Source organism: Notothenia rossii (genome assembly GCF_949606895.1).
Source record: "Notothenia rossii genome assembly, chromosome: 11".
NCBI classification, from domain to species: Eukaryota; Metazoa; Chordata; class Actinopteri; order Perciformes; family Nototheniidae; genus Notothenia; species Notothenia rossii.
Window position 1 is genome coordinate 25,576,589 of NC_136910.1, and position 24,508 is coordinate 25,601,096.

General features: G+C 41.3%; 1 protein-coding gene across 3 annotated transcripts in view; it reads right to left on the reverse strand.

Moving 5' to 3' along the window:
* Window positions 1-24,508, reverse strand: part of lrrc45 (leucine rich repeat containing 45) — a 53,423-nt gene that overhangs the window by 27,825 nt on the left and 1,090 nt on the right. Inside the window, exons 1-5 of one of the 3 annotated variants that reach the window (XM_079657943.1) lie at window positions 23,914-24,006; window positions 21,299-21,592; window positions 20,592-20,653; window positions 20,419-20,489; window positions 6,396-6,574 (exon numbers count right to left, since the gene is read on the reverse strand). In XM_079657943.1, coding sequence (XP_079514069.1) covers window positions 6,396-6,574; window positions 20,419-20,489; window positions 20,592-20,653; window positions 21,299-21,524 — 538 coding nt within the window. In that variant the 5' untranslated portion in view covers window positions 21,525-21,592; window positions 23,914-24,006. Of the gene's footprint in view, window positions 1-6,395; window positions 6,575-20,418; window positions 20,490-20,591; window positions 20,654-21,298; window positions 21,593-23,551; window positions 23,771-23,913; window positions 24,007-24,508 lie in introns of those variants that run through there. The other 2 variants (XM_079657942.1, XM_079657941.1) reach the window with 2 other exon arrangements.

Sequence of the window (24,508 nt, forward strand, 5' to 3'; positions counted from 1 at the left end):
CACTTGTACGCTTTCCCACTTTGACTTTTAACTCAGGAACATAAAATGCACAACTAGTTAGACCATTTTCTGGATTTTTGGATCCATCAGTAAATATTTTTATAAAGTGCCCATATTGTTCATGTAGAACAGTGTTCACATAAGCCTGTACATTGAATTTGTTTTTCATTGAATGTACCCGTTTCAATAGTGATAAATCGACGATAGGTTGAGGGAGCAACCATGGTGGAACAGCTGATAACAACACCGTCGGACTAATATTCCATTCTTTAACTTTGAATTCCTTACATATTTCCGAAAAACAAAAACAAAAACTTTCTTTTTTTATTTTGTTACTTTCCCAACTTGTTTGTACAGTTTGTTTAGTAGGGTGAGTATCTTTATGAACCTGTAGATTTGCCCAGTAATGAACAATTAACTGCTTTCTCCTCAAAGAAATAGGTACTTCTCCGACCTCTACCTGAAGTGCCGACACTGGTGTAGATCTTACTGCCCCACAGCATATCCTTAGTGCTTGTGCCTGGACTCTATCTAATTTTTGAAGAGAAGAGTATGCAGCTGACCCATACACTATTAGTCCGTATTCTATGGCTGATCTAATTAAGGCCGTGTACACGTTCCTCAAAGCAGCTTTATCAGCCCCCCACTTAGTGCCTGCCAAGCACCTCATAACATTTAAAACCCTTTTACATTTATCTACTACTTTATCAATGTGAGTACTCCATGTGACTCTCTCGTCCAACCATATTCCCAGAAATTTAAATGTCTTCACTTTCTTTAGATCTTGTCCATAAAGTTTTAACCTAACCTCCTCACCTATCCTTTTCCTCGTAAAAAATAAAGTTTCAGTTTTTTCCACCGACAATCTAAACCCCCATGTCAGAGACCAGCTTTCAATTTCCCTAATGGCTTCCTGAATCTTAGCTACAATATATTTTACATTTCTGCCCCTTTTCCAAAGAGCTCCATCATCTGCAAAAAGTGACTTACCAATATCAGATCCTACTTGTGTATATATATCATTGATCATGATAGAAAATAAAAGAGGACTGATGACACTCCCCTGCGGGGTTCCATTTTCAACTTCATGCCTTCGAGAATATGACTTGCCAACTCGGACTCTGATGGCACGGCCAAACAAAAAATCCATAATCCAATTATATACATTACCTCCCAGACCCATAATGTCCAGTTTTATTAATAATCCTTCCTTCCACATCATATCGTAAGCTTTTTCCACATCAAAGAATACAGCTACAACACACTCCTTGTTCGCTTGGGCTTTCCTGACTTCAGACTCCAGGCACAGCAGTGGATCTAAAGTACTCCGCCCACTTCTAAACCCACTCTGATAAGGAGTCATTAGTTCATTTTTCTCAATGTAGTATGTTAGCCTTTCTGTTATCATTCTTTCCATAACTTTACACAAGTGTGATGTCAGAGCTATAGGTCTATAACTGCCTGGACTGGTTGGATCTTTCCCAGGTTTCCTAATAGGAATAATGACTGACTCTTTCCATATTATTGGCAGCTTCCCTTTCTCCCAGATCTTATTGTACATCTCCAGCAGCTTTCCTAGTGCAAAATGACTTAATTTGGTCAACATTATATAACATACATTATCTTTCCCAGGAGCAGTCATTTTACACTTACTTAATGCTCTTCTCAACTCTTGAATAGAGAAAGGTATATTTACAACACTCTGCGACGAATGTCTTTCTTCATATACATTAGGATGCTCATCTAACACTTCCTGCCTCCTGATCTTACCTTCTTCTGTCAAATTTTCCGAAGAATGAACTTTGACAACATTTTCAGCTAGAATTTCTGCCTTCTCCAAAGCACCAGTGGCAACTTCCCCTCCAATCTCTAATACTGGCAGGTTACTCTGATGTCTTATTCCCCTCATCTTCTTAATCATTCCCCATACTTTATCTAATGGTGTAGTTCTCCCAATACTTGAACAGAATCCTCTCCAACACTCCCTTTTTGCTCTTTTAACAATGTTCCTTACCTGAGCCTGTGCCTTTTTATATTCTAATAAATTATGTAATGAATGTGTCTTTCTTAGCTTTCCAAACAGCCTGATTTTGTTTCGGATTGCATCATTACATTCTTTGTTCCACCACGGTACCATCTTAACACATTTACCAAGTTTCCCAGTTTTATTCCCAATAGTTTAATTAGCGCTTTTAATTATATTTGAAGTAAATTGCTCATTTATTTCATCAATACTTTCTGCCATATCAATCTGATCCAATTCATTATCGCACAATTTAGCAAACATCTCCCAATTTGCTTTAGAAAAGGTCCATCTCATGATACCGTCTAGCTCATCCACATGATTTATATCAAACTTGATTATAATTGGAAGATGATCACTCCCAATACTGTTATTTGCCAATACTTCCCAACTGCTACCAGAAGCTAATTCACTTGTTACAAGAGTTAGGTCGATCGCAGACTCTGTTCCATCTCTAAAATTGATCCTTGTACCTTGCCCATTATTTAAACAAACTAATTCCTTTGCCTCCATTAAATCCTCCACCACCTGTCCGTTGTAATCTGTTGATCTCCCTCCCCACATTGTATTATGTGCATTAAAATCACCACACCATATTATTTCATTTCCTTGGCAAAGACTCTCTAATTCCTCTATTTTGAGTTTATTACATGGATTATAAAAATTCAGGACACTAATTTTCCTTTTATTAATCCAAACTTCTACACCCACTATTTCTAAATCATGACTGTTCTTAAATGTTAGCCTATTATAAGACATTACTTCTCTGATAAAGATTGCACATCCCCCTCCCTGGCCATCATTTCTATCTTGTCTTATAGCAGTATATCCCCTAATTATGAAGTCCAAATGAGTCTTCAGCCATGTTTCTTGAATACAAATAACGTCTGGTTTTTCTTTTAACTGACATATATAGGTCTTGAATTCTTGTCCATTTGCAATAAGGCTTCTAGCATTCCATTGCAGAATGAGAAAAACCATTCATCTACTCACCAATCTGTGAATCATCATTATTGGTGGCTAGCATTTCATGTATCATTTCAACGGTTATATCCTTTATCCACAAAAATTCACCTGCTGCTTCCACTATTGTTTTCAGTCTTGACCTCTTTTTTGTCAGTTGTAAAGCAACTTTTCAATTTTGAAAAACGTGTCGACTAGTAAATATTGGTAGTTGTGAAACCCCTACCGGGCGGTGTGTTTGGGATCATTGTCATGCTGAAAGACCCAGCAGCGTTTCATCTTCAATGCCCTTTCTGATGGAAGGAGGTTGTCACTCAAAATCTCACGATAAATGGCCCCATTCATTATTTCCTTTACACGGATCAGTCGTCCTGGTCCCTTTGCAGAAAAACAGCCCCAAAGCACGATGTTTCCACCCCCATGTTTCACAGTAGGTATGGTGTTCTTTGGATGCAACGCAGCATTCTTTCTCCTCTAAACACGTCTAGTTGAGTTTTTACCAAAAAGTTCTATTTTGGTTTCATCTGACCATATGACATTCTCCCAATCCTCTTGTGGATCATCTAAATGCTCTCTAACAAACTTCAGACGGGCCTGGACATGACACGTCTGGCACTGCAGGATTTGAGTCCCTGGCGGCGTAGTGTGTTACTGATGGTAGCCTTTGTTACTTTGGTCCCAGCTCTCTGCAGGTCATTGACTAGGTCCCCCCGTGTGGTTCTGGGATTTTTGCTCACCGTTCTTGTGATCATTTTTGAACCCAAGGGGCGAGATCTTGCGTGGAGCCCCAGATCGAGGGAGATTATCAGTGGTCTTGTATGTCTTCCATTTTCTAATAATTGCTCCCACAGTTGATTTCTTCACACCAAGCTGCTTACCTATTTCAGATTCAGTCTTCCCAGCCTGGTGCAGGTCTACAATTTAGTTTCTGGTGTCCTTTGACAGCTCTTTGGTCTTGGCCATAGTGGAGTTTGGAGTGTGACTGTTTGAGGTTGTGGACAGGTGTCTTTTATACTGATAACGAGTTCAAACAGGTGCCATTAATACAGTTAACAAGTGGAGGACAGAGGAGGCTCTTAAAGAAAAAGTTACAGGTCTGTGAGAGCCAGAAATCTTGTTTGTTTGTGGGTGACCAAATACTTATTTTACCGAGGAATTTACCAATTAATTCATTAAAAATCCTACAATGTGATTTCCTGGATTCTTTCCCCCCATCCTGTCTCTCATAGTTGAAGTGTACCTAGGATGAAAATTACAGGCCTCTCTCATCTTTTTAAGTGGGAGAACTTGCACAATTGGTGGCTGACTAAATACTTTTTAGATATAAAAATATATGCGACAGACATCCTTTTATGACGTTTTGACAATGTATTTTGTAATATGGCATCAGAAGGGCTACAGTTCAGTTGACAGTCTATAGCAGTGGCGGCCGGCCCATAGGGGCGCCGCCCCCCCTCTTCCCACATGTTTGATTGTCATTAAAAATTAAAAATATATATAAATATATTTTAAAAAAACATTTTTTTTTTTTTTTTTAATGAACAAGGTAAATATTATATAGTTGGTATCAGTAAAATGTATAATCTAGAATAAAATCTTGTTTAAAATTGTTTTACGATGTCTAAAGTTACTGATAAGTCACATGTTTCCTGCCTGGCCGCAGCGTGTATCATTACCCTCTCTCGTCCGGGCGGTAAGAAAGAGCCCTCAGCCAGAGCAGCAGCAGCCAACAAGCTGACTGTTGCTATCTGTAAACTATGCCACCAAAACATAATTTCAGCCAATCAGCGTCGTCAGATCTGATGCTCAAAAGGCGCCCTGTCAGCGCCCTGGCCTGTGTGTCTGTGAGTTGTTTAGACTCGTATCCAAGGTGACGCTACAGTAGTTGTCGAGGATGGCTGCGTCTGCAGGTGGAGACTCCGGTGCTAGTGGATCGCCGGAGCTGTAGATTAACATTTACATGCCTATTGTAGTTGTAAGGGCAATGCCTGTGGCACCATGGAGCATATGTGTGGGCTGGACCTGTATTTTACAGTAAAGGAGTGAGCAGAGGGTCGAGTTGTCGATTCTTGTTCAGTTTTCATCTTCCTCACCCTCTCAGACTTTGAGTTGCGGGCGCTGCTAAAGAGACGCGCTACCATGGAAACCAAACAATGGTGTAGCTGTGTTAAAGTCCGAGTGGAAACAGTTGTGAGTAAATCTGATTTTGTCAGAAATCGGAAAGTGTCCCGCGAAAATCGGGAGGGTTGGCAAGTATCACACACACACACACACACAGACACACACACCCCCCTATCTAACATCACCAGATGTCAACATTTACGGGGTCCTTTCTCAAAAATGTCTTCCGGGGGACGATCCCCCGGACCGCCCTAGTATGGTTTGATCACCATTTCCATAGCCCCACCAAAAATATTTTCCACCAGCCGCCACTGGTCTATAGGCATGGATAAAAATAAGGCAAATTGTTCATTGTGTTTGTATAGAAATTGCAATTTAAAGAGTGACATATATAAATGGTTTGTGCTTGATGACAATTTAAATGAAAACTATAACCAGTAGATGTAAGGAGCTGATGATGCAAGGGTGATGCAAGGGTGAGATTCCCGGGCTGATTTTTAGTCCCAGTCCGCCCATCATGCGTCCTGATGACCGGCGATCTCCTTCATCAAACTAATAAAAGGGGGAGTAATCGGGCAGTTCGGTGTGTGTGTAGAGGTGTGTGTGGTTAAAACGGCCTGTGGTCACTCTTTATAGCTGTTCAATGAAGGTAGACACAGAAGGCGGTGCGTAAAAGCTCTTTGAGCGCTGGTGCTGCTCTTCTCTGAGTTACACGTCCCGCTGCCTCCTGGAGTGACCACACACCCCTGGCCGAAATGTCCTTAAAGTGAAGTCTGAGTACGAAATATATCTCAAATAATGCAATGTCATTTCCCCACGTAAACATAACAGTCTGCAATGAAATGGTTGTGTCCTGTGCGCTTCACTTCCTCCTTGGCGCACCGGTAACTTTCTCCCCAAAAAAAAGTCAGGATAACGGGTTAGTATCTTGTGCGCACGAGATACTAAGTCGTGCGCACGAGAAAGTATCTCGTGCGCACGAGATACTAACCCGTTATCCTGACTTTTTTTTTTCTGTTTTTTCTTTTTCTTTTTTTCATGTCCCTTTAGGGGCTCCGTAGGATGTTAAGAGCATTCCATGGAATATAACAAAAAGTGTATCTCGAGACGGTTTCTCAAAGTTACATACCCCACCTTTAATTATTGTTTTGAAAAATAAACCTTGACAGAAAACACACAATATGTTACCTGTAGTTTATCTAGTATCATCTGTTTGATTGCATGCATAAACAATCTGTGATTAGACTTGGTACCACCATATGTGTTTCAGAAGATATGAAGACCTCACCCAGCACTTGCAGCGTGGTGTTGCGTTTAAGTGCCAGTGCGAGCTCGGACGCTCCGTGGTGGTTGATCTGATTGTTGCGCAGGTCCAGCTGTGTCAGCACGCTGTTGGAGGCCAAACCATCGCAGAAGAGAGAGAAGGCTTCGTCCCACACGCCCAGAGCGTTCCACTCCAACACCAGCCTGCAAACAGCAATCACAGGTTTAAACGTCAAGTGTTCATGGGGACAGAGCATAGGGTGATTTCTTCCTTGAAAATCAAGTTAATATGCTGGTCGAAAAATCTTTTAAAGGAATTGGTTTATTATTTGATTCTAATCTAGTAGTGGTAATCAACTTTAATTTGTACATGTTTTGGATCATATATGTTATTAAAAAGACATGAGAGGTTTCTCAATACTCTAATTTCCCCTCCTCGACTCCTTTCCTCGACTCCTATCCTCGATACTTAGTCCCGCCCACAGGAGATGCGAGCGGAGGACTGAGGAGGGGAACCGAGGAGAGAGGGGGGGAAGCAGCAGGCGGTTAGAGAAATGAGAACTCCTCTCCTCTGAGCGGTCATTTTAACACTAGAACCGCCAGAATGTTTTTATACCTAAAACCGCCACCGGGATCAAATTGACCCAGCAGGGTAATAGTCCGCTCTCTGGTGAGCACCAGACCACAGTTTGTTACATTATTTCATTTTTCAGAAGGTTCGGTTTGCGTTCACACGGGCAAAACTCAAACGAACTATGAACTTTAAACACAAGTCATGTGCTCGGAAATGCTGTTCAACCATTGGTCAGACATTAAGGGGGTAAAAACCATAGTAAAAACGCAAATCCCGGCAATTTCTAGCAGAGCCTCCGCCATGGAGCATCGGCACTTTCGGCAGGTTATTCTCATGCTGCTGTTAATCTGGAGATCAACAGACACTAGCGGCCCGCGCATATGATTATATAATTAGACAACGTCCGTTAAAAAACATTATTACATGGCTTTGTTGAATACTCGATTCTGATTGGTCAATTCAGAACACGTGACACGTTGTTAATCCAGAACAGACAGACCGCTGTCAAGGATTTATTGACCGTTGTTAAGGACGCTCACATCTGCACAAAGAAGTCCGTTTGTTTTATCTGTATACAGTTTGGCTAAAAAGCAAACTGCATGCAGTTTGCTTTTCTAACTGACAAGACAAGAGCGACAAGACAAGAGCGGAGAAGTAACGGGCAGAAATCCTCCTTTTTACGCAGCGGTCCAGACATAGACATCAGACGGCGACACATATTCAGTTGCCAGTTACTTTGGCATTAGGGCAGGGATATCTAGATACTTTCCAAGGTTTGACATAATGAATTGTGCTACTTTTAAAGCAAGCAACGATGTTTTCAAATCTGTAATCAAAAAGCTCCTCAAAAACGCTATCAAAGCAGTTCCTGCCATTGCTACGTTAGTTCAAACAGTAACAACGGACTATTTTTCTTAGCGGATGCATGTCAATTTAAATAAATATATACAACTATTTTTTAAATCAATAAAATCATTTTCTAAATCCACAAAAGCATTTCAATTAATATTGGGAGTCATGTCGTTACTTTGTTGAGAATGTGGCCATGTAATAAGCGGGATAATTCACGCCGATCTAGATCCCTCCGCTTCGCGTCGGGCTCCTGATCAGCCTGTCGGTGTTCTTTTCCCCATAATGACCACGCCGCTGCACATTATCCATGAGAGACGTTCTGCAGTAAGGAGGGGCGTGTCACAGATGACAGGTGTTTTTACTTTTACGTAGCTGACGGAGAATTTTTACTTTACACGACACTGTTCAACACATAATTCTGCTTTACTCTTTAACTAAACAACCGCGGGTGTCTTGAAAGACTCTTTCGCTAAAGATTTTTGAAGATATCTGCGTTCTTGTGACACGTAAATACTGCGCTTCAGATGTTTTGGTGCAGACTGCGTTCACACCAGCAATGAACCGCTCCAGAGTTCGCAAGCAAGCGCTCCGAGACCACCTATTTTAGCGGACCAGAGTCAAGGCAGGTGCGTTCACACCTGCCTTCAAACGCGAGAGTTCAATTTTTTCAACTCGAGCGTCAAATTCATGTGACGCGTTCTCGCGGAAGCCAATCAGAGGTGAGGATCTCAGCCTGCCGTCACTGACGTTCAACCAGAAAACATCAGCCATTAGCTGTTAGCAGTTAGCACACAGAGATCACAGCTCCTCATATCTGTTCAGAAACTGTACAGAAATTAAACAAGTACAAACCACAGCCTGTCTGTGTCATGGTGAATACAGTCGCTGGTTTATTTATGTCTGTAGGCCGTTGTTATGAGTGTGGAGTGAGCATATACAACGTTAGCTTAGCCTGGTCGACCCAATCTCCATTCAGAAAACAAGCATTTAAAAAGGTTTTTCGCCTGCCGTCTTGTCTGCAGACTTGTCAAGCATTAATTCATGGTTTTTACTAACCGGTATCAGTATGTTGTTACGTCGGCATCATTTAGAAACGTGTATTACAATTTAATCACGGTAAAATATGTTCATTTTGTTGTGGTTGTAGCTCCCGAACCAGCGCGTCATGTTTAAATGATGCGAATAAACACAGCTGGCAGCCGCGGTGAAACTCGAGCGACTAGAGCGACGCGATATGAGCGTTTAGAGCGATGCGATAGGAGCGTTTAGAGCGAAGCGAATATTCGCATCGCGTCCGGCGTGAACGCAGCATAAGACCAGGCGCAGCTACGACCTAGACTAGTCAGGCTTGGTGCACTAGGTGTAAATTCGAATCACCAAGTCGGAAATAGCTAAGCCTGACGTTAGAGTTAAGACCTACTTTTTTACGCCCAGCTGGTGCACTCCACTGTTGCGCACCAGAGAGCGGACTATTAGGTGTGAATGCACCCTTAGAATGCATTGATTTTCAAGGTAAAAGTATTGCTTTAAAAAGAAAAATGGTCCTGTGGTAAGCAATTTTTTTTAAATTGTTTCGTTTATTAACGGTACAACATAGCGTTTTGTGAGGCGGTTGTCGTTGTTGGGTGAAAAGCAAACCGCTGTTTGCTGCGGAGCGCAGCGCGAGCAGTCTCCCGTGAGCGAGCTCCTTCACTACAGACTGTCGCTATCAATCTATCTATTTATCTTTCTCTCTCTCTAAATCAATCTATCTCTCTCTCAATCTATAAGGAACCGCAGTAGACAAAAGGCATTGCTATAGCAACACGTCATGTTTGTTTACACGCGAAATCAATAGCGCGAAGAGGGGTGGGGTCAATATGACCCGCTTGGCGGAAATAGGTATAAATGGCCATTTATTTGGCGATTTCGTCAATCTGACTTCATATTGACAATTTTTAACAACAAAGGGTGCTACATAACACACTTTCAGGAAAAGTCACGGACTGGGAGACTTTAATATGTTATTGAAAAAAAGTTACATACAATAAAAAACAGCTCTGGGTCAAATTGACCCGATTGGCGGTTCTAGAGACGTCCATTAATGATGACAGGAGGCACAGCAGCACTCAGTCTGATGGACAGATGTGTTCATGATGACTTATATATTTACTTTGATTCATTCACAGTGCGGTATAATGAGACAATAACAGGCTACAGATGCGGACATATACACACACATATATTTATATAAATATATACAATTTCAGAATCAAACAAGTATGAGAGCACTCTCATAATAACGTAACACAATCAGAGACTGGATATATAATGCTTATCCCCCCCCCTCTCTCGCTGAAATGGGGAATTGAAATTACGGGTCAAAAGTTGAATTTACAAGTATTAAAAGTAAGCATAGGACACCAAACCAACTGAGACCCGTCTGTCCGCCGCATCTACGCACTGTACAACACACACACCTACACACTGTACCACACAGACCTACAGCTCGTAAAGCACAATCAGGCTACAGCCGTTGTGTATTTTATTATGTGAAGCACTAAATGGTCTTGGAAAAATATTGACTCTTTGTTTGTAGATATCTACTAAACTACAGCTTACAAATACAGAGAGTAATGTAGGCCTGTTATACTGAGTGATATATATTTTACACACTGCTTTGCTTTCTGCACGGACCTCACAGCTGTTCTCACTGTAAACATCGCGTCGCCGTTCAAGCGGTTACTAAAATAATATCCAGGGGATGCATGCAGAGCTGTCATTGGCTGAGATAAGTCCGGCCGTGTGTAACGCTTCCACCGTTCCCGGAAATGCATCCGTGGAGGAGCCGTGGAGGACCCATCAGTGTCTCCTCGGTTAGAGCTCCTCCAGAGAGCCTCATCGATGCTCAATGCTCGGTCCTTGATGTGCATTTAGAGAAATGAGATGTCCTTCAACATGGCGCGCTGAAATCCATTTCCGGGTCACAACCGGAGGACCGAGGAGTCGAGGAGGGGAAATTAGAGTATTGAGAAACCTCTATGGTTTCTTTGTGTTGGGAAAATACTGAATGTTCCTTCTATATCAGAGTAGCACATGATAACAGAGGCCCTACGTAGCTGTATACGTAGCCGGATGTATGACTACATGGATGACGCTCATGAGACACTAGCCTCATCCCAATACCCCTCCTCGACTCCTCTCTTCCCCTCCTCCGGGACTTGACCCGGAAATCGATCAAGACACGCCATTTTGAAGGACGTCCCAATTGCTGAAATGCACACGGAGTCGTCGAGGAGGGGTGAAGGAGGAGGGGTGCGGGAGGAGACGAAAGGGAGGATACACCAAACCCCCAGGTTTACTAAATAAACTACCCAGTATGAACACTTGTATAGCCCTTATTAAAAAGATTAGTTCCTCAAGTTGTAAAAATGTGCTAATAACGTTATTCTGTGAGTTATTTCCCTCTGCATTATGAACGCGCATCTAACCCACGAGACCGCGCCGCCCGGCACGTTCATGTTACGTGTTCAGCATAGTCCCGACCAATCAGAGCACACTGTGCTCACAGGGAGGGTGGGGGCTGGAGCTACAACGAGCCGTTAAAGGTAGAGAGTGAAATTCAGTGAATACAATACACGTAGTTTACAGAGATGCTGTATGAGAAACCAATGTGAGTTGCGTTTATCTTTACCCAGGGATGCACAATAAGAACGGACCCATATCGTCTTACTGCCATCCCACGGAGCTGTAATAATGGATATATTGCAGGGCTCGACTTTAACGACTGCCCGATGGCCCGGGGCCATCTAGTATTTAGCTCGGGCAATGAAGCCTCACCTGCTGGTTGCCCGATCGGGCAATCTATTATGCCAGTATCATGCAGCTCGCGGATCCAGTAATGAGTGACCCGACAGTAAAACTAAACATATATATATATATATAACTAGTTTAGGTAGTTTGAGAGGTAATTAAAATAGCTACGTGTGATATTCTAACCTGAAATGTGTGTTTTGTCCGCTCACCGCTGCATGTGATCATGCAGAGCTGCGTGTCGACTCGTCAGCAGCAGCTGATCTCTCTCTCCCGTCAGATTAGACTTCACTCGCGTTTATATCCATATCGGTCAGATCCAGCTAGTTCTAGCTAATTATATGACTACCTGCTTATTAAAAGAAACCTAAACAATAGGTGTCGCTATGCAACTGGGTGAGGCCACAAAGTATAGCGCAGCATTATGCATTTGCTTACATGCCCACCGGAACCCCGAGGCATTACCAACAGATCAACGCACAATCAACCCATACAGGACATCTCTTTCTCCACATTAAGTGTTAGACATTGGAATTGACTATTCTTGTCTGTCACATACTCTTCTTGTCTGTCACATAAGTGGCGCAACTGAAGCGGTATTGCGCTAAAGGGAAATTATTTTGACCGAAGAGATTTAGATTTGCCGGCAAACGGGAACTCTGACGTCGCCATTTTGTGTGCTTCGCGGATGCGCTCGGCTCCTCTCGACTGTTGCTCGGGTGTGCTCGGTCAGCTTCCGGATGAGGAGGCATTCGTTCGACCAACTTGCAGTAGATAACATTACAAACATTTTTAACAGGGGCCATAATAGTGTAAATAATGTTCATTTTGGCAGTTACAACTGAATGTAATCTTTTCTACTTTTTTACAACTGGGAAGGCATTTGCCTTCATCAGATGGAAAGTTTCTTGACCAACAGCTTAAGTATTTCTTATAGCTATGCAGGGCATGCAAGCGAGCAAACACAAACAAGAACAAACAAAAAGAGAAATGAAGAATAAAATTGAAATTGTATAATATAATATTGTGGTGGTTCATCTTATAATTCAATGCACCAGACAGCATCTAAGACCTGCGAAAATCTAAATTTTCTAGGGGGAGGACCCCCAAACCCTTCGTGCCATTGCGTCCACGCACATTTTTCAGAGCAATCTCTATTGGGCTCAGGGCCATCTGTAAATTAGCTTAGATGGCCCACAATGTCATGCATTGTATTGCACATGTTTGCTGAAATTCATTATTATACTACATGGCTGTATGATTAAATATTGTACCGTAAATGTTGTATTAAATAAAGTTACTATTGCCGACGTTAGATTAACGTCCCTGTAGCTTCTTATTGCACTAACAAGCTTATTGCACTGTATATATATATATATATATATATATATATATATATATATATATATATAAACAGTGGGGCAAAAAAGTATTTAGTCAGCCACCAATTGTGCAAGTTCTCCCACTGAAAAAGATGAGAGAGGCCTGTAACTTTCATCCTAGGTACACTTCAATTATGAGAAACAGAATGAGAAAAAATCACATTGTCTGATTTTTAAAGAATTTATTTGCAAATTATGGTGGAAAATAAGTATTTGATCACCTACAAACAAACAAGATTTCTGGCTCTCACAGACCTGTAACTTATTCTTTAAGAGCCTCCTCTGTCCTCCACTTGTTAACTGTATTAATGGCACCTGTTTGAACTCGTTATCAGTATAAAAGACACCTGTCCACAACCTCAAAAAGTCACACTCCAAATTCCACTATGGCCAAGACCAAAGAGCTGTCAAAGGACACCAGAAACTAAATTGTAGACCTGCACCAGGCTGGGAAGACTGAATCTGCAATAGGTAAGCAGCTTGGTGTGAAGAAATCAACTGTGGGAGCAATTATTAGAAAATGGAAGACATACAAGACTACTGATAATCTCCCTCGATCTGGGGCTCCACGCAAGATCTCACCCCGTGGGGTCAAAATGATCACAAGAACGGTGAGCAAAAATCCCAGAACCACACGGGGGGACCTAGTCAATGACCTGCAGAGAGCTGGGACCAAAGTAACAAAGGCTACCATCAGTAACACACTACGCCGCCAGGGACTCAAATCCTGCAGTGCCAGACGTGTCCCCCTGCTTAAGCCAGTACATGTCCTGGCCCGTCTGAAGTTTGCTAGAGAACATTTAAATGATCCAGAAGAGGATTGGGAGAATGTCATATGGTCAGATGAAACCAAAATAGAACTTTTTGGTAAAAACTGAACTAGACGTGTTTGGAGGAGAAAGAATGCTGAGTTGCATCCAAAGAACACCATACCTACTGTGAAACATGGGGGTGGAAACATCATGCTTTGGGGCTGTTTTTCTGCAAAGGGACCAGGACGACTGATCCGTTTAAAGGAAAGAATGGATGGGGCCATGTATCGTGAGATTTTGAGTCACAACCTCCTTCCATCAGCAAGGGCATTGAAGATGAAACGTGGCTGGGTCTTTCAGCATGACAATGATCCCAAACACACCGCCCGGGCAACGAAGGAGTGGCTTCGTAAGAAGCATTTCAAGGTCCTGGAGTGGCCTAGCCAGTCTCCAGATCTCAACCCCATAGAAAATCTTTGGAGGGAGTTGAAAGTCTGTGTTGCCCAGCGACAGCCGCAAAACATCACTGTTCTAGAGGAGATCTGCATGGAGGAATGGGCCAAAATACCAGCAACAGTGTGTGAAAACCTTGTGAAGACTTACAGAAAACGTTTGACCTCTGTCATTGCAAACAAAGGGTATATAAGAAAGTATTGAGATGAACTTTTGTTATTGACCAAATACTTATTTTCCAGCATCATTTGCAAATAAAGTCTTTAAAAATCAGACAATGTGATTTTCCGGATTTTTTTTTCTCATTTTGTCTCTCATAATTGAGGTATACGTAGGATAAAAATTACAGGCCTCTCTCATCTTTTTAAGTGGGAGAACCTGTACAATTGGTGGCTGACTACCGTAATTTTTGGACTAAAAGCAGCGCCTTTTTTCCCATTTTTCGACCCTGCGGCTTATATAACGGTGCGGCTAATCTATGGATTTTTACAGCTAACGGCCACTAGGGGACCTCCTAAATCTATGGATTTTACAGGTTACAGTCCACCACCTTTAACTCTATGGGCTCTATGGCCGGTCCGCGCCCCCCACCTTTAAGCGGCGGGCTCCAGCAGGAAAAGCTGGAGGCCGGAAAAGAGTGAGACAGGTAGCGCGCAAAAGTAAAAGTGGAACCGAGAGTGGTACGAGAGACAGAACGAGAGCAAGACAGACAGACATTACGAGAGCGAGACAGTTGTCCAAAGGTGTTAAACGTGCGCTGGGAGCGCACCGTTTAAGTTTGAAAGTTGAAAAGTTTGTGTGTCTGAAACGCTATGTGATACAGTACAGTTTACACAGCACAGTACATGTTCTGTAGCTACTATTGCACTAAATGGTAACACTTGAATACGTTATGCAAATATGCAACTTGTTTGTTGAAATGTTAATAAATGGGAGCTTCCTCAAACAGCCATCTCTTTCCCGACAATCCCCTCTGTGCACGAACCCTTACATATGGTAATTAAACATTAAAACACCTGCGGCTTATAGTCCAGTGCGGCTTATATATGTACACTTATATTCAGGTGCGCGTTATAGTCCGAAAATTACGGTAAATACTTTTTTGCCCCACTGTATATATATACAGTGGGGCAAAAAAGTATTTAGTCAGCCACCAATTGTGCAAGTTCTGCTACTTAAAAAGATGAGAGAAGCCTGTCATTTTCATCCAAGGTATACCTCAACTATGAGAGACATATTGAGAAGAAAAAAATCCAGAAAATCACATTGTCTGATTTTTAAAGACTTTATTTGCAAATTATGGTGGAAAATAAGTATTTGGTCAATAACAAAAGTTCATCTCAATACTTTGTTATATACCCTTTGTTGGCAATGACAGAGGTCAAGCGTTTTCTGTAAGTCTTCACAAGGTTTTCACACACTGTTGCTGGTATTTTGGCCCATTCCTCCATGCAGATCTCCTCTAGAGCAGTGATGTTTTGGGGCTGTCGCTGGGCAACAGGGACTTTCAACTCCCTCCAAAGATTTTCTATGGGGTTGAGATCTGGAGACTGGCTAGGCCACTCCTTCGTTGCCTGGGCGGTGTGTTTGGGATCATTGTCATGGTGAAAGACCCAGCCACGTTTCATCTTCAATGCCTTGCTGATGGAAGGAGGTTGTCACTCAAAATCTCACGATACATGGCCCCATTCATTCTTTCCTTTACACCAGTGGTCGCCAACCAGTCGATCGCGATCGACCTGTGGTGGGGGTAGATCGCGGACCGTAAAAAAATAAGTAACAAAAGAAAAAAAAATTTTTTTTAAATAATAATGTTTGAAAAATACGTTTTTAGATGTAAACCTATCCTCCACCACCCCGTTAGCAGGTGCCACTTGATTGACGTATATTTGAGACACCTCAATAATATAATACATTAACCGTGCTTTACGTGAACCTCATCATGACACAAGAGACGACGGCAGGGATGTAATTTCCCGTGTTCAGTGAACGCAACAGAGGCAAGTCACCAGACCAATCAGAGAGTTGCATGGAAATACACGTGTGTTTGTGTCATTCAAGCTCGGCTCTGTGTGTTGGTGGCGATAGCACATTTAGTGTGATAGAGAGGGAGTGAGGGAGAGAGAGGGACCGGTGCAAGCGGGGACCGTGATGTTAGCATCTGGTTAGCTAGCTGCACTAACGGACATAAGGAGCTGTTTCCACAACAAGCTGGAGGAGAGTCCTCTCCTGTCAGACTGAGGGGCTCAGGTGAGCTAAAGGACTCTTGAGTGTTTAGAACAGTTTTGTCACAAATTATTCAAAAGATTATTTCCGCGGCACACCTTCATATGATCATTATAGTTATACAAACAATAAGAGAATAAATGAAAAACAGGTATGAAATAGCCTACTATATGGCAGTAAAACAAGAATACAGTTTAATTTGATTTGTAAAATATCCATAAAGAAAAAGAAAATCTGTTTACAGTTCTGTTTCATATGGGTTCTGAGAGAGGTATCCATAGATCTCTTCATGTTGCTCTCAAAGTGCACCAGATTGATGCTTTCAACTTCAATATTTTAAAAAAAATCTTCCCGGGGGCGCATCCCCCCGGACCCCCCTTGAGGAGGTGAGGTCCGCCCCCCAATAGCACTTTACCCCTGCCTATATGCCGTGAGCTGATTATGGAGCCTTCATTGTAAGAGTAATTCAGATGCAATTAGCCTATATAAAAGGCCTCAAATTGGAAGCATTGTCTGGGCCGTCTTTTCCACTCAATTCTGCAATAGGTAGATCTCGCCTTTCACCTAGGCCGAGGTCGGTGATCTTGGGCTTAAAAAGGTTGGTGACCACTGCTTTACACGGATCAGTCGTCCTGGTCCCTTTGCAGAAAAACAGCCCCAAAGCATGATTTTTCCACCCCCATGTTTCACAGTAGGTATGGTGTTCTTTGGATGCAACTCAGTATTCTTTCTCCTCCAAACACGTCTTGTTGAGTTTTTACCAAAAAGTTCTATTTTGGTTTCATCTGACCATATGACATTCTCCCAATCCTCCTCTGGATCATTTAAATGCTCTCTAGCAAACTTCAGACGGGCCAGGACATGTACTGGCTTAAGCAGGGGGACACGTCTGGCACTGCATGATTTGAGTCCCTGGCGGCGTAGTGTGTTACTGATGGTAGCCTTTGTTACTTTGGTCCCAGCTCTCTGCAGGTCATTGACTAGGTCCCCCCGTGTGGTTCTGGGATTTTTGCTCACCGTTCTTGTGATCATTTTGAACCCACGGGGTGAGATCTTGCGTGGAGCCCCAGATCGAGGGAGATTATCAGTGGTCTTGTATGTCTTCCATTTTCTAATAATCGCTCCCACAGTTGATTTCTTCACACCAAGCTGCTTACCTATTGCAGATTCAGTCTTTCCAGCCTGGTGCAGGTCTACAATTTTGTTTCTGGTGTCCTTTGACAGCTCTTTGGTCTTCGCCATAGTGGAGTTTGGAGTGTGACTGTTTGAGGTTGTGGACAGGTGTCTTTTATACTGATAACGATTTCAAACAGGTGCCATTAATACAGTTAAGAAGTGGAGGACAGAGGAAGCTCTTAAAGAAGAAGTTACAGGTCTGTGAGAGCCAGAAATCTTGTTTGTTTGTAGGTGACCAAATACTTATTTTCCACCATAATTTGCAAATAAATTCTTTAAAAATCAGACAATGTGATTTTCTGGATTTTCTCTCATTTTGTCTCTCATAGTTGAGGTATACCTAGGATGAAAATTACAGGCCTCTCTCATCTTTTTAAGTGGGAGAACTTGCACAATTGGTGGCTGACTAAATACTTTTTTGCCCCACTGTATATATATACAGTGCAATAATTATTTCATGCTAAATGAAGCTCTGTTGCTTGGATATCACTAGATCCTGTTACAGCATAATATAAGTAAATAACGATTGATGTGTACATTAGCATAATTACTAGCTAGCTGCTAACTGCCGCCTCGTTAATATCAAATCCATCATAATAACAAATCATTACCATGCTGTCATGAACGCGCGTTGCTGTTACGTGTACGAAAAGCGTCACATAAATGTATTTGTGCTCACAGCTTCGTGGGAATTATTATGTGCAATTCATTTCTAAAAGGCTTTCACATTACTATAATTATATTTTTATTTAAATGTAGGCTACATTTTACACAAAAAACGGAACACAAAAGCAGGACCAACCATCATACATTGAATTCCTTGACTAACAAGAGAAAGATTCATTCATTTAAATAAATATTTAACAACAAATGGGCCGGTTCTAAAGGGTTATTCAGTTAAGCCCGATGAGAGGGGATACAGCTGTGCACATGTCATCATTAACAGACGTCGTTTAAAAGTGACGTTTGGGTGAACGAGGATATCCCAATTAATACCTGAGGACGTTATCAGGAAATGATCGTATCGGCATAAACACATAGCCGTTTGTGCCCGCAGAACGTTTTGTTTTCAGTTCTACCCACCTTGGGACCCGTTATCGTTATCGTTTTCTGCGTTTCCCAGTCGGCCTCGTGTGGCCGAACCGTCTATCTGATAGTGAACTGTAGCAGATACGACCGTTATCGTCCTTGTGTGGCCGGGGCTTAAGATTAAGATGGGAGCAGTGGTTCCCAACCTGGGGGGCGCGCCAGGGGGGGCGCCAGGCCTCAGATGATTTGAGGCCAAATATCATATTTTGACTTTTTTAATATATAATTGTAAGGCAATACATGATTGTCTTGTGGTTACATTACAATAAAATATAAAAAATAATTGATTAATTAACTTTTAATAAAAATTCAAGTTAGTAGTTAATAGTATTCATTGCAAATCATTAAAACACCTTACCTGAGGAACCTATGCAAAGTCTGCCAATAATTATAACAATTATAAACTAGGTCAGTGGTTCCCAACAAGGAGAGCGCCAAAGATCGCAGGGGGGGCGCCAGGCCTCAGATGATTTGAGGCCAAATATCATATTTAGACTTTTTTATTTTTATTTTTTACATATAATTGTAAGGCAATACATGACTGTCACTAAAAGCCTTTTCTCTACATTACAATAACATATACAAAATAATTGATTAATTAATTTGAATAAAAATTCAAGTTAGTAGCTATTAAAGGCATAAAAAGACAGAAATGTATAAATCTTTCTTTGATAGAAATGTTTATTCTGCCCTTAAAGTGTCCAAACCAGGCTTTTCTGGATAAGCGCATTTTTAAAACATAGTCATTATCCATGCCGGTTTCAGTTGGATTATTTGTCACACTTGCTCCGATCAGATCGGTCTCCTCCATTTTGTAGATTATTTACGACTTTTGAATCCACATAAACACATCGGCAAAAATCCGGCTTACTTTGAGCATGTGTTTTAAACCGTTTAATCCCTTTCTGAATTGTTTCCACTTCTGCGCTGTCCTTTAATTTATTCATACAGCGGGAATCCAAATGAATTAATCCTGAGTCCAATAACCATCAAAGTCACTCCAATAGTGCTCCTTAATTACGCTTTCATCCTCCTTTAACAAAATACTTCAGATTCATCCAGTTTGTGACAGTAGTTGTAGCATTTTTGAGACTTTTAAACTTTAATTACCGCTGTTGCACCCCCCTTCCTTGTGTGTATGAGAGAGAGAGAGAGAGAGAGAGAGAGAGAGAGAGAGAGAGAGAGAGAGAGAGAGAGAGAGAGAGAGAGTGTGTGTGTGTGTGTGTGTGTGTGTGTGTGTGTGTGTGTGGCGCAACTTCCAACAGGAGTCATTTGGTTAGGAACCCCTGAACTAGGTGATGTGTTAATGCAAAAATATATAAGAAAAATTGGAATTTTAAACTAAGATGTATTTATTGTTTTAATTGAAACATTAAAAAACATTTGTAGTTTTGACTCAGGAAAGTTATTTCTTAACCTTGGACAAAGCAGTTTAACAGATTCATCATAACTCAAAGTTTTTAACCACTCTTTAGGCTTTCATTAGTGGATGGGGTTTACTCAGTCAATATGGAGAGGTTCCATTCTGAAGTGATGACAGCACAGCAAGATATGCATGCTGATAAAGACCATATGAAGGTGAAAGCACAGGAAACAACTAGTAAGTGGAACTTGAGTGAAGATTATTTAGTTTAAATTAATTGTATAATGACCAAAGACATGCTATGACCAGATTGGACCAGATTGGTCACATGTCTGGTGTTGCAAGCAGCAACTGAACAAATATTCTCACATTAAAATTCTTGTTCTCACCTGCGCAGAGTCTTGTTAAGTGCCAACAGCTTTCCCAACACCTCAGCCCCTGTCAATCTCAGGTTGTTACCCTGTAAAAACACATGTTGCATCAACAGAATACCAACCTGTCTCATGAAAGAAAACAAATTAGGGTCTGATAGTACGGACAATTTCATTTGTGCATGCGCCACCTTCAGATCCAGGACTTTTACAGTTGTGTTGCCTGACAGTCCACTTAGAAGTACTTTTGCACCTGAGTCACACAAGCATGAAAAGACACTGTTATACATGATGTTAACATTAATGTCATCAAAGTCGATACACCAGCATTAATTATTCCTCTAAAATTACTGACACACAAATGAGCCGCACAGTTGCATTGACATGTTTCTCCATTAACATCAACACAGACTAGTTTATTTTGATTCACACCTATACACCTATCTGCTGCCATAAATACATATAATATATAATAAATATACATATATAATACATATAGCTGTATAAACACCAGTTGTGGATTAATCCGCCCATACAAATAATCCCCACAAAATGCACTATTTCTTCCTGTTTGTGTAGAGTTTGTTTAAATGTACAGTGTCCTATTGTTTAGGGAAACTATTGAGACTATATTAGGATTTATACGTTCAATGGAACCAATGGGTTTCGAACTGAGAGCAAAACACAGGGTAAGAAAGTCAGAAAGTCGTTGGTTTGGGTCTTTTTCTTCATTGAAATAGCTACAGTAAATTTGCATACCACTGAATTATATGGTGAATCAAAACATGCGTATACTTGAATTTAAATGTATGCTTGACACCTGCTGTAAAACTGAACCACTTACAATATAATACACTAAGCTCATTTAGGCTGTTCGTGGATCTTAATATTGACGCACCTTCCTCGCTGAGCATACAGTCACTGAGCAGCACCTCTGTGAAGACGGTGTCTCTTTGGAAGGCCCTGGCCAGCACGGAGCAGGTCTCTGCAGACAGGCTCTGTCCACTCAGGTCCAGGCTGGACCCCTGAGCCCCCCCCCCCTGGAGCCGGGCCACCATGCTCTCCTGAGGCTCCACACCGCTCTCCTTACACAGACGAAGGTATGTCCGCCTGAAATCCTCCATTGTGCATCACCAGTCGCTCCTTTTCAGCTGAGTTGTCCCACAATCTCTTAACGTCTTCCTTCTTTCCTCTGGAGAAGAAAAGAGTGAATTAGGAGTGAAATGATTCATTGAAAGAACATGTCAATTTTCAAGATACAAAGCCAGCCATGCTCTAGTAACGTTTGGACTGTGATGATTTGGTGCTTTTCTATGACTGGTGGGATTGTAAGGTGAATATTATTGGGTTTTGGACTGGAGGGTAGACAAAACTGATAAATTAAAAAGACTGATAAATTAATTAAGGCTCCATGATCTGGGAACATTTTACGTATTGCCATAATTTTGTATTGACAATTGTTATAAATTCAAATCAATTTTGATATGGCGTAATTTGAATTAAATATACTATTTAATTTAAATCATTTTTATTCTGAAAAACCGGAAGTTCACACTATTAACTTAACACTTTTATTCTGAAAATTCTTCATTTCCGGCTAGCATTAGCATGTGGCGAAATGCTACGTTTTCAAATCGTGAATTGAAGGTAAAATTACATGTTGTACACTAAACAGACTGGGATTAGCACTCATTTATTGACGCTGAATAACATTTATTAGGGAATGTTTAAATAACCACAGACACCAAAATGATGTAATTTAGCAACAGAAAAAGGCAGGAATTGCATTGGACCCGCCCCTCGACGACGCCGGCCAATAGGAGAAGACCTCCGATGACAACAGGAAGAGCAAGCCAATAATTGATCTCTTCTACGGTTATGGCTAGAAAGGATCCGTCTAGTGTAAATATGACGTCACGTTCTCGTAACTCTCGTTGTAATCGGAGCGGCTCGGAAACACATCTACAGCAGTAACATCATGCAACATACACATGCATGCAGCAGCAATATTAATAGAGAAACATCAGACATAACAGTAAAACACTGAAAGGGAACATTTTATTGCACCAGGAGCTATCTTGGGACTTTTACTGCGACAACGTTGACTTGCCTGTGAATAAAAAATAAACCATAGTGTTGGTGATCTAGTGTTGTCATTCTACTTTGAACAGCAAGACCGCTAACACCCTATTTCAACAATCACACTCACTGTAATTGACATTAAGTTAGTTTAGCTTCTCACCATCATTTGCTGTGGCCCACTGATGTTAACGATCGTAACTGAAAGGCTGCCTGCCAAAAGTAAACATTCAGCCATGTGACTTGCAAACTCTCGGGAGCGTTTTACACAAGCATGATCCTTTCTAGCCATAACCCTCTTCTACCCCCTGACCTTTACTGACCGGTCGGATGAGGAGAGCGCCTCCACTCGCACATTTCATTTTGTACACCACCGCATCTTTTGTGTAATTAAATGCTGTTAACTTTTATAAACTTCCCTTGATTATTTTCAGTCTCTCCTGCCTTCAGGGTTCTATAATTGCTTTCACAATGCAATTGCGATAATAGGGAATGACAACTTTTGAATTACTATCAACATTATCAATGAACAGTGTATACTGATCAGGGTGTGGTCTGTACCAAATAAGGATTTTCTATTAAGTCTGTAGAATAAAGTTTGTTTCCATTCAGAATGATATTTTTTCGCATATTGTCCCTTTTCCAAATAATGCTTTAGATTACACCATATTGTAATTATATTGCATTGAGCTCAGCTGTATTTGTGAGGCCAAATGATGTACAACTCTTGTGTGTGGCAGATTCAGTGCTTCCTTTTTGCCAGATTAATCTACCAACAGGTCAGTTTCTGATTAAGAATACAATACATGGACGCTGAATCTGATAAACACAAGTGAGGAACTGACAGTATCCTGAGTTACTGCGTCCACTGTGATGGACAGCATGAATAATATGTTGCATAGTGTTGTAAAGTACATTTGCTCAAGTATTGTACTTAAGTCAAATTCATAGGTACTTGTACTTAACTTGAGTATTTCCATGTTATGCTGCGTTGTACTTCTAGTTATACACCACTACAATTCAGAGGTATTTATTGTACTATTACACCACCACATTTATGTAGTAGGCCTACCTTTATTTGCCGTGCAGATATGGTTTTATGATAACATAATATTGAGCCTGGCAGCGGCGAAACCGTGCCGCGCCACACTAATTGCGCCGCATTTTCGGCTCAGTGAGGCTCCCTCCGCAAGATGAGGCCCCTTCCGAAAGGTGAGGCCCCACGCAGTCTGCGTGATCGGCCTGTAGGGCCTCTGTTGTGGCCGTAGGTTGAAGGCTTGCCGTAGATTGAAGCCCTGTTCGCGGGGACGCGCAAATGTGACGTCATCGCCTGTATTGAGCGTTCGTCTAGTTTAATAAGCTTTTTTCTCTCTTTTTAATGATATATTTCCCATCAGATTAAACAGCAAACAGCTGAATAAATAATGTGCATACAATTGCGAGGTGGCTCCTTTTAAGGACACAATCTTCGTATTGGAACAAACTTCCGTTTTTAAGTGAACTCCCACTCAGTTATGTTCCTCCTTCCTACAGAACAGACAATGAAAGGATAAGATGTAATTTGTCAGTATAGTCCTATTTCTTAAAACCTTCTCTGTTGTTTTTAAGTGTCTGATAGTCTACTTGATAACCATGAATAGTAAGCAATGATATAACAGTGATGATATAACATATATGATAATGTCACACTGTGTTATTTTCAATCAAGCCTAAAAGATAATGTGTTCAAACTACCTTCACTCGCTTTAATTGCTCCTTTGAATGTAATTTTCCTCTGTGGTTTCCTACTCAACACATGTTTGTATTGTAATGCCACTCATATTTTATTTGTTATTTTATTTTAAAGTGACATTGAATATTTTGAAAGGTGCCTTAAAATAAAGTGTATTATTGATTTTATATCTGTGCCTATATCACACTATTAATGTTCCTTATTTTTATAGGTTTTTCCTGATGTCAATAGGGAAGATCTGCACTGTTCTCTACACATAACATGTTCAGCAGAGCAGGTATTTCTCCTGCCAGATTT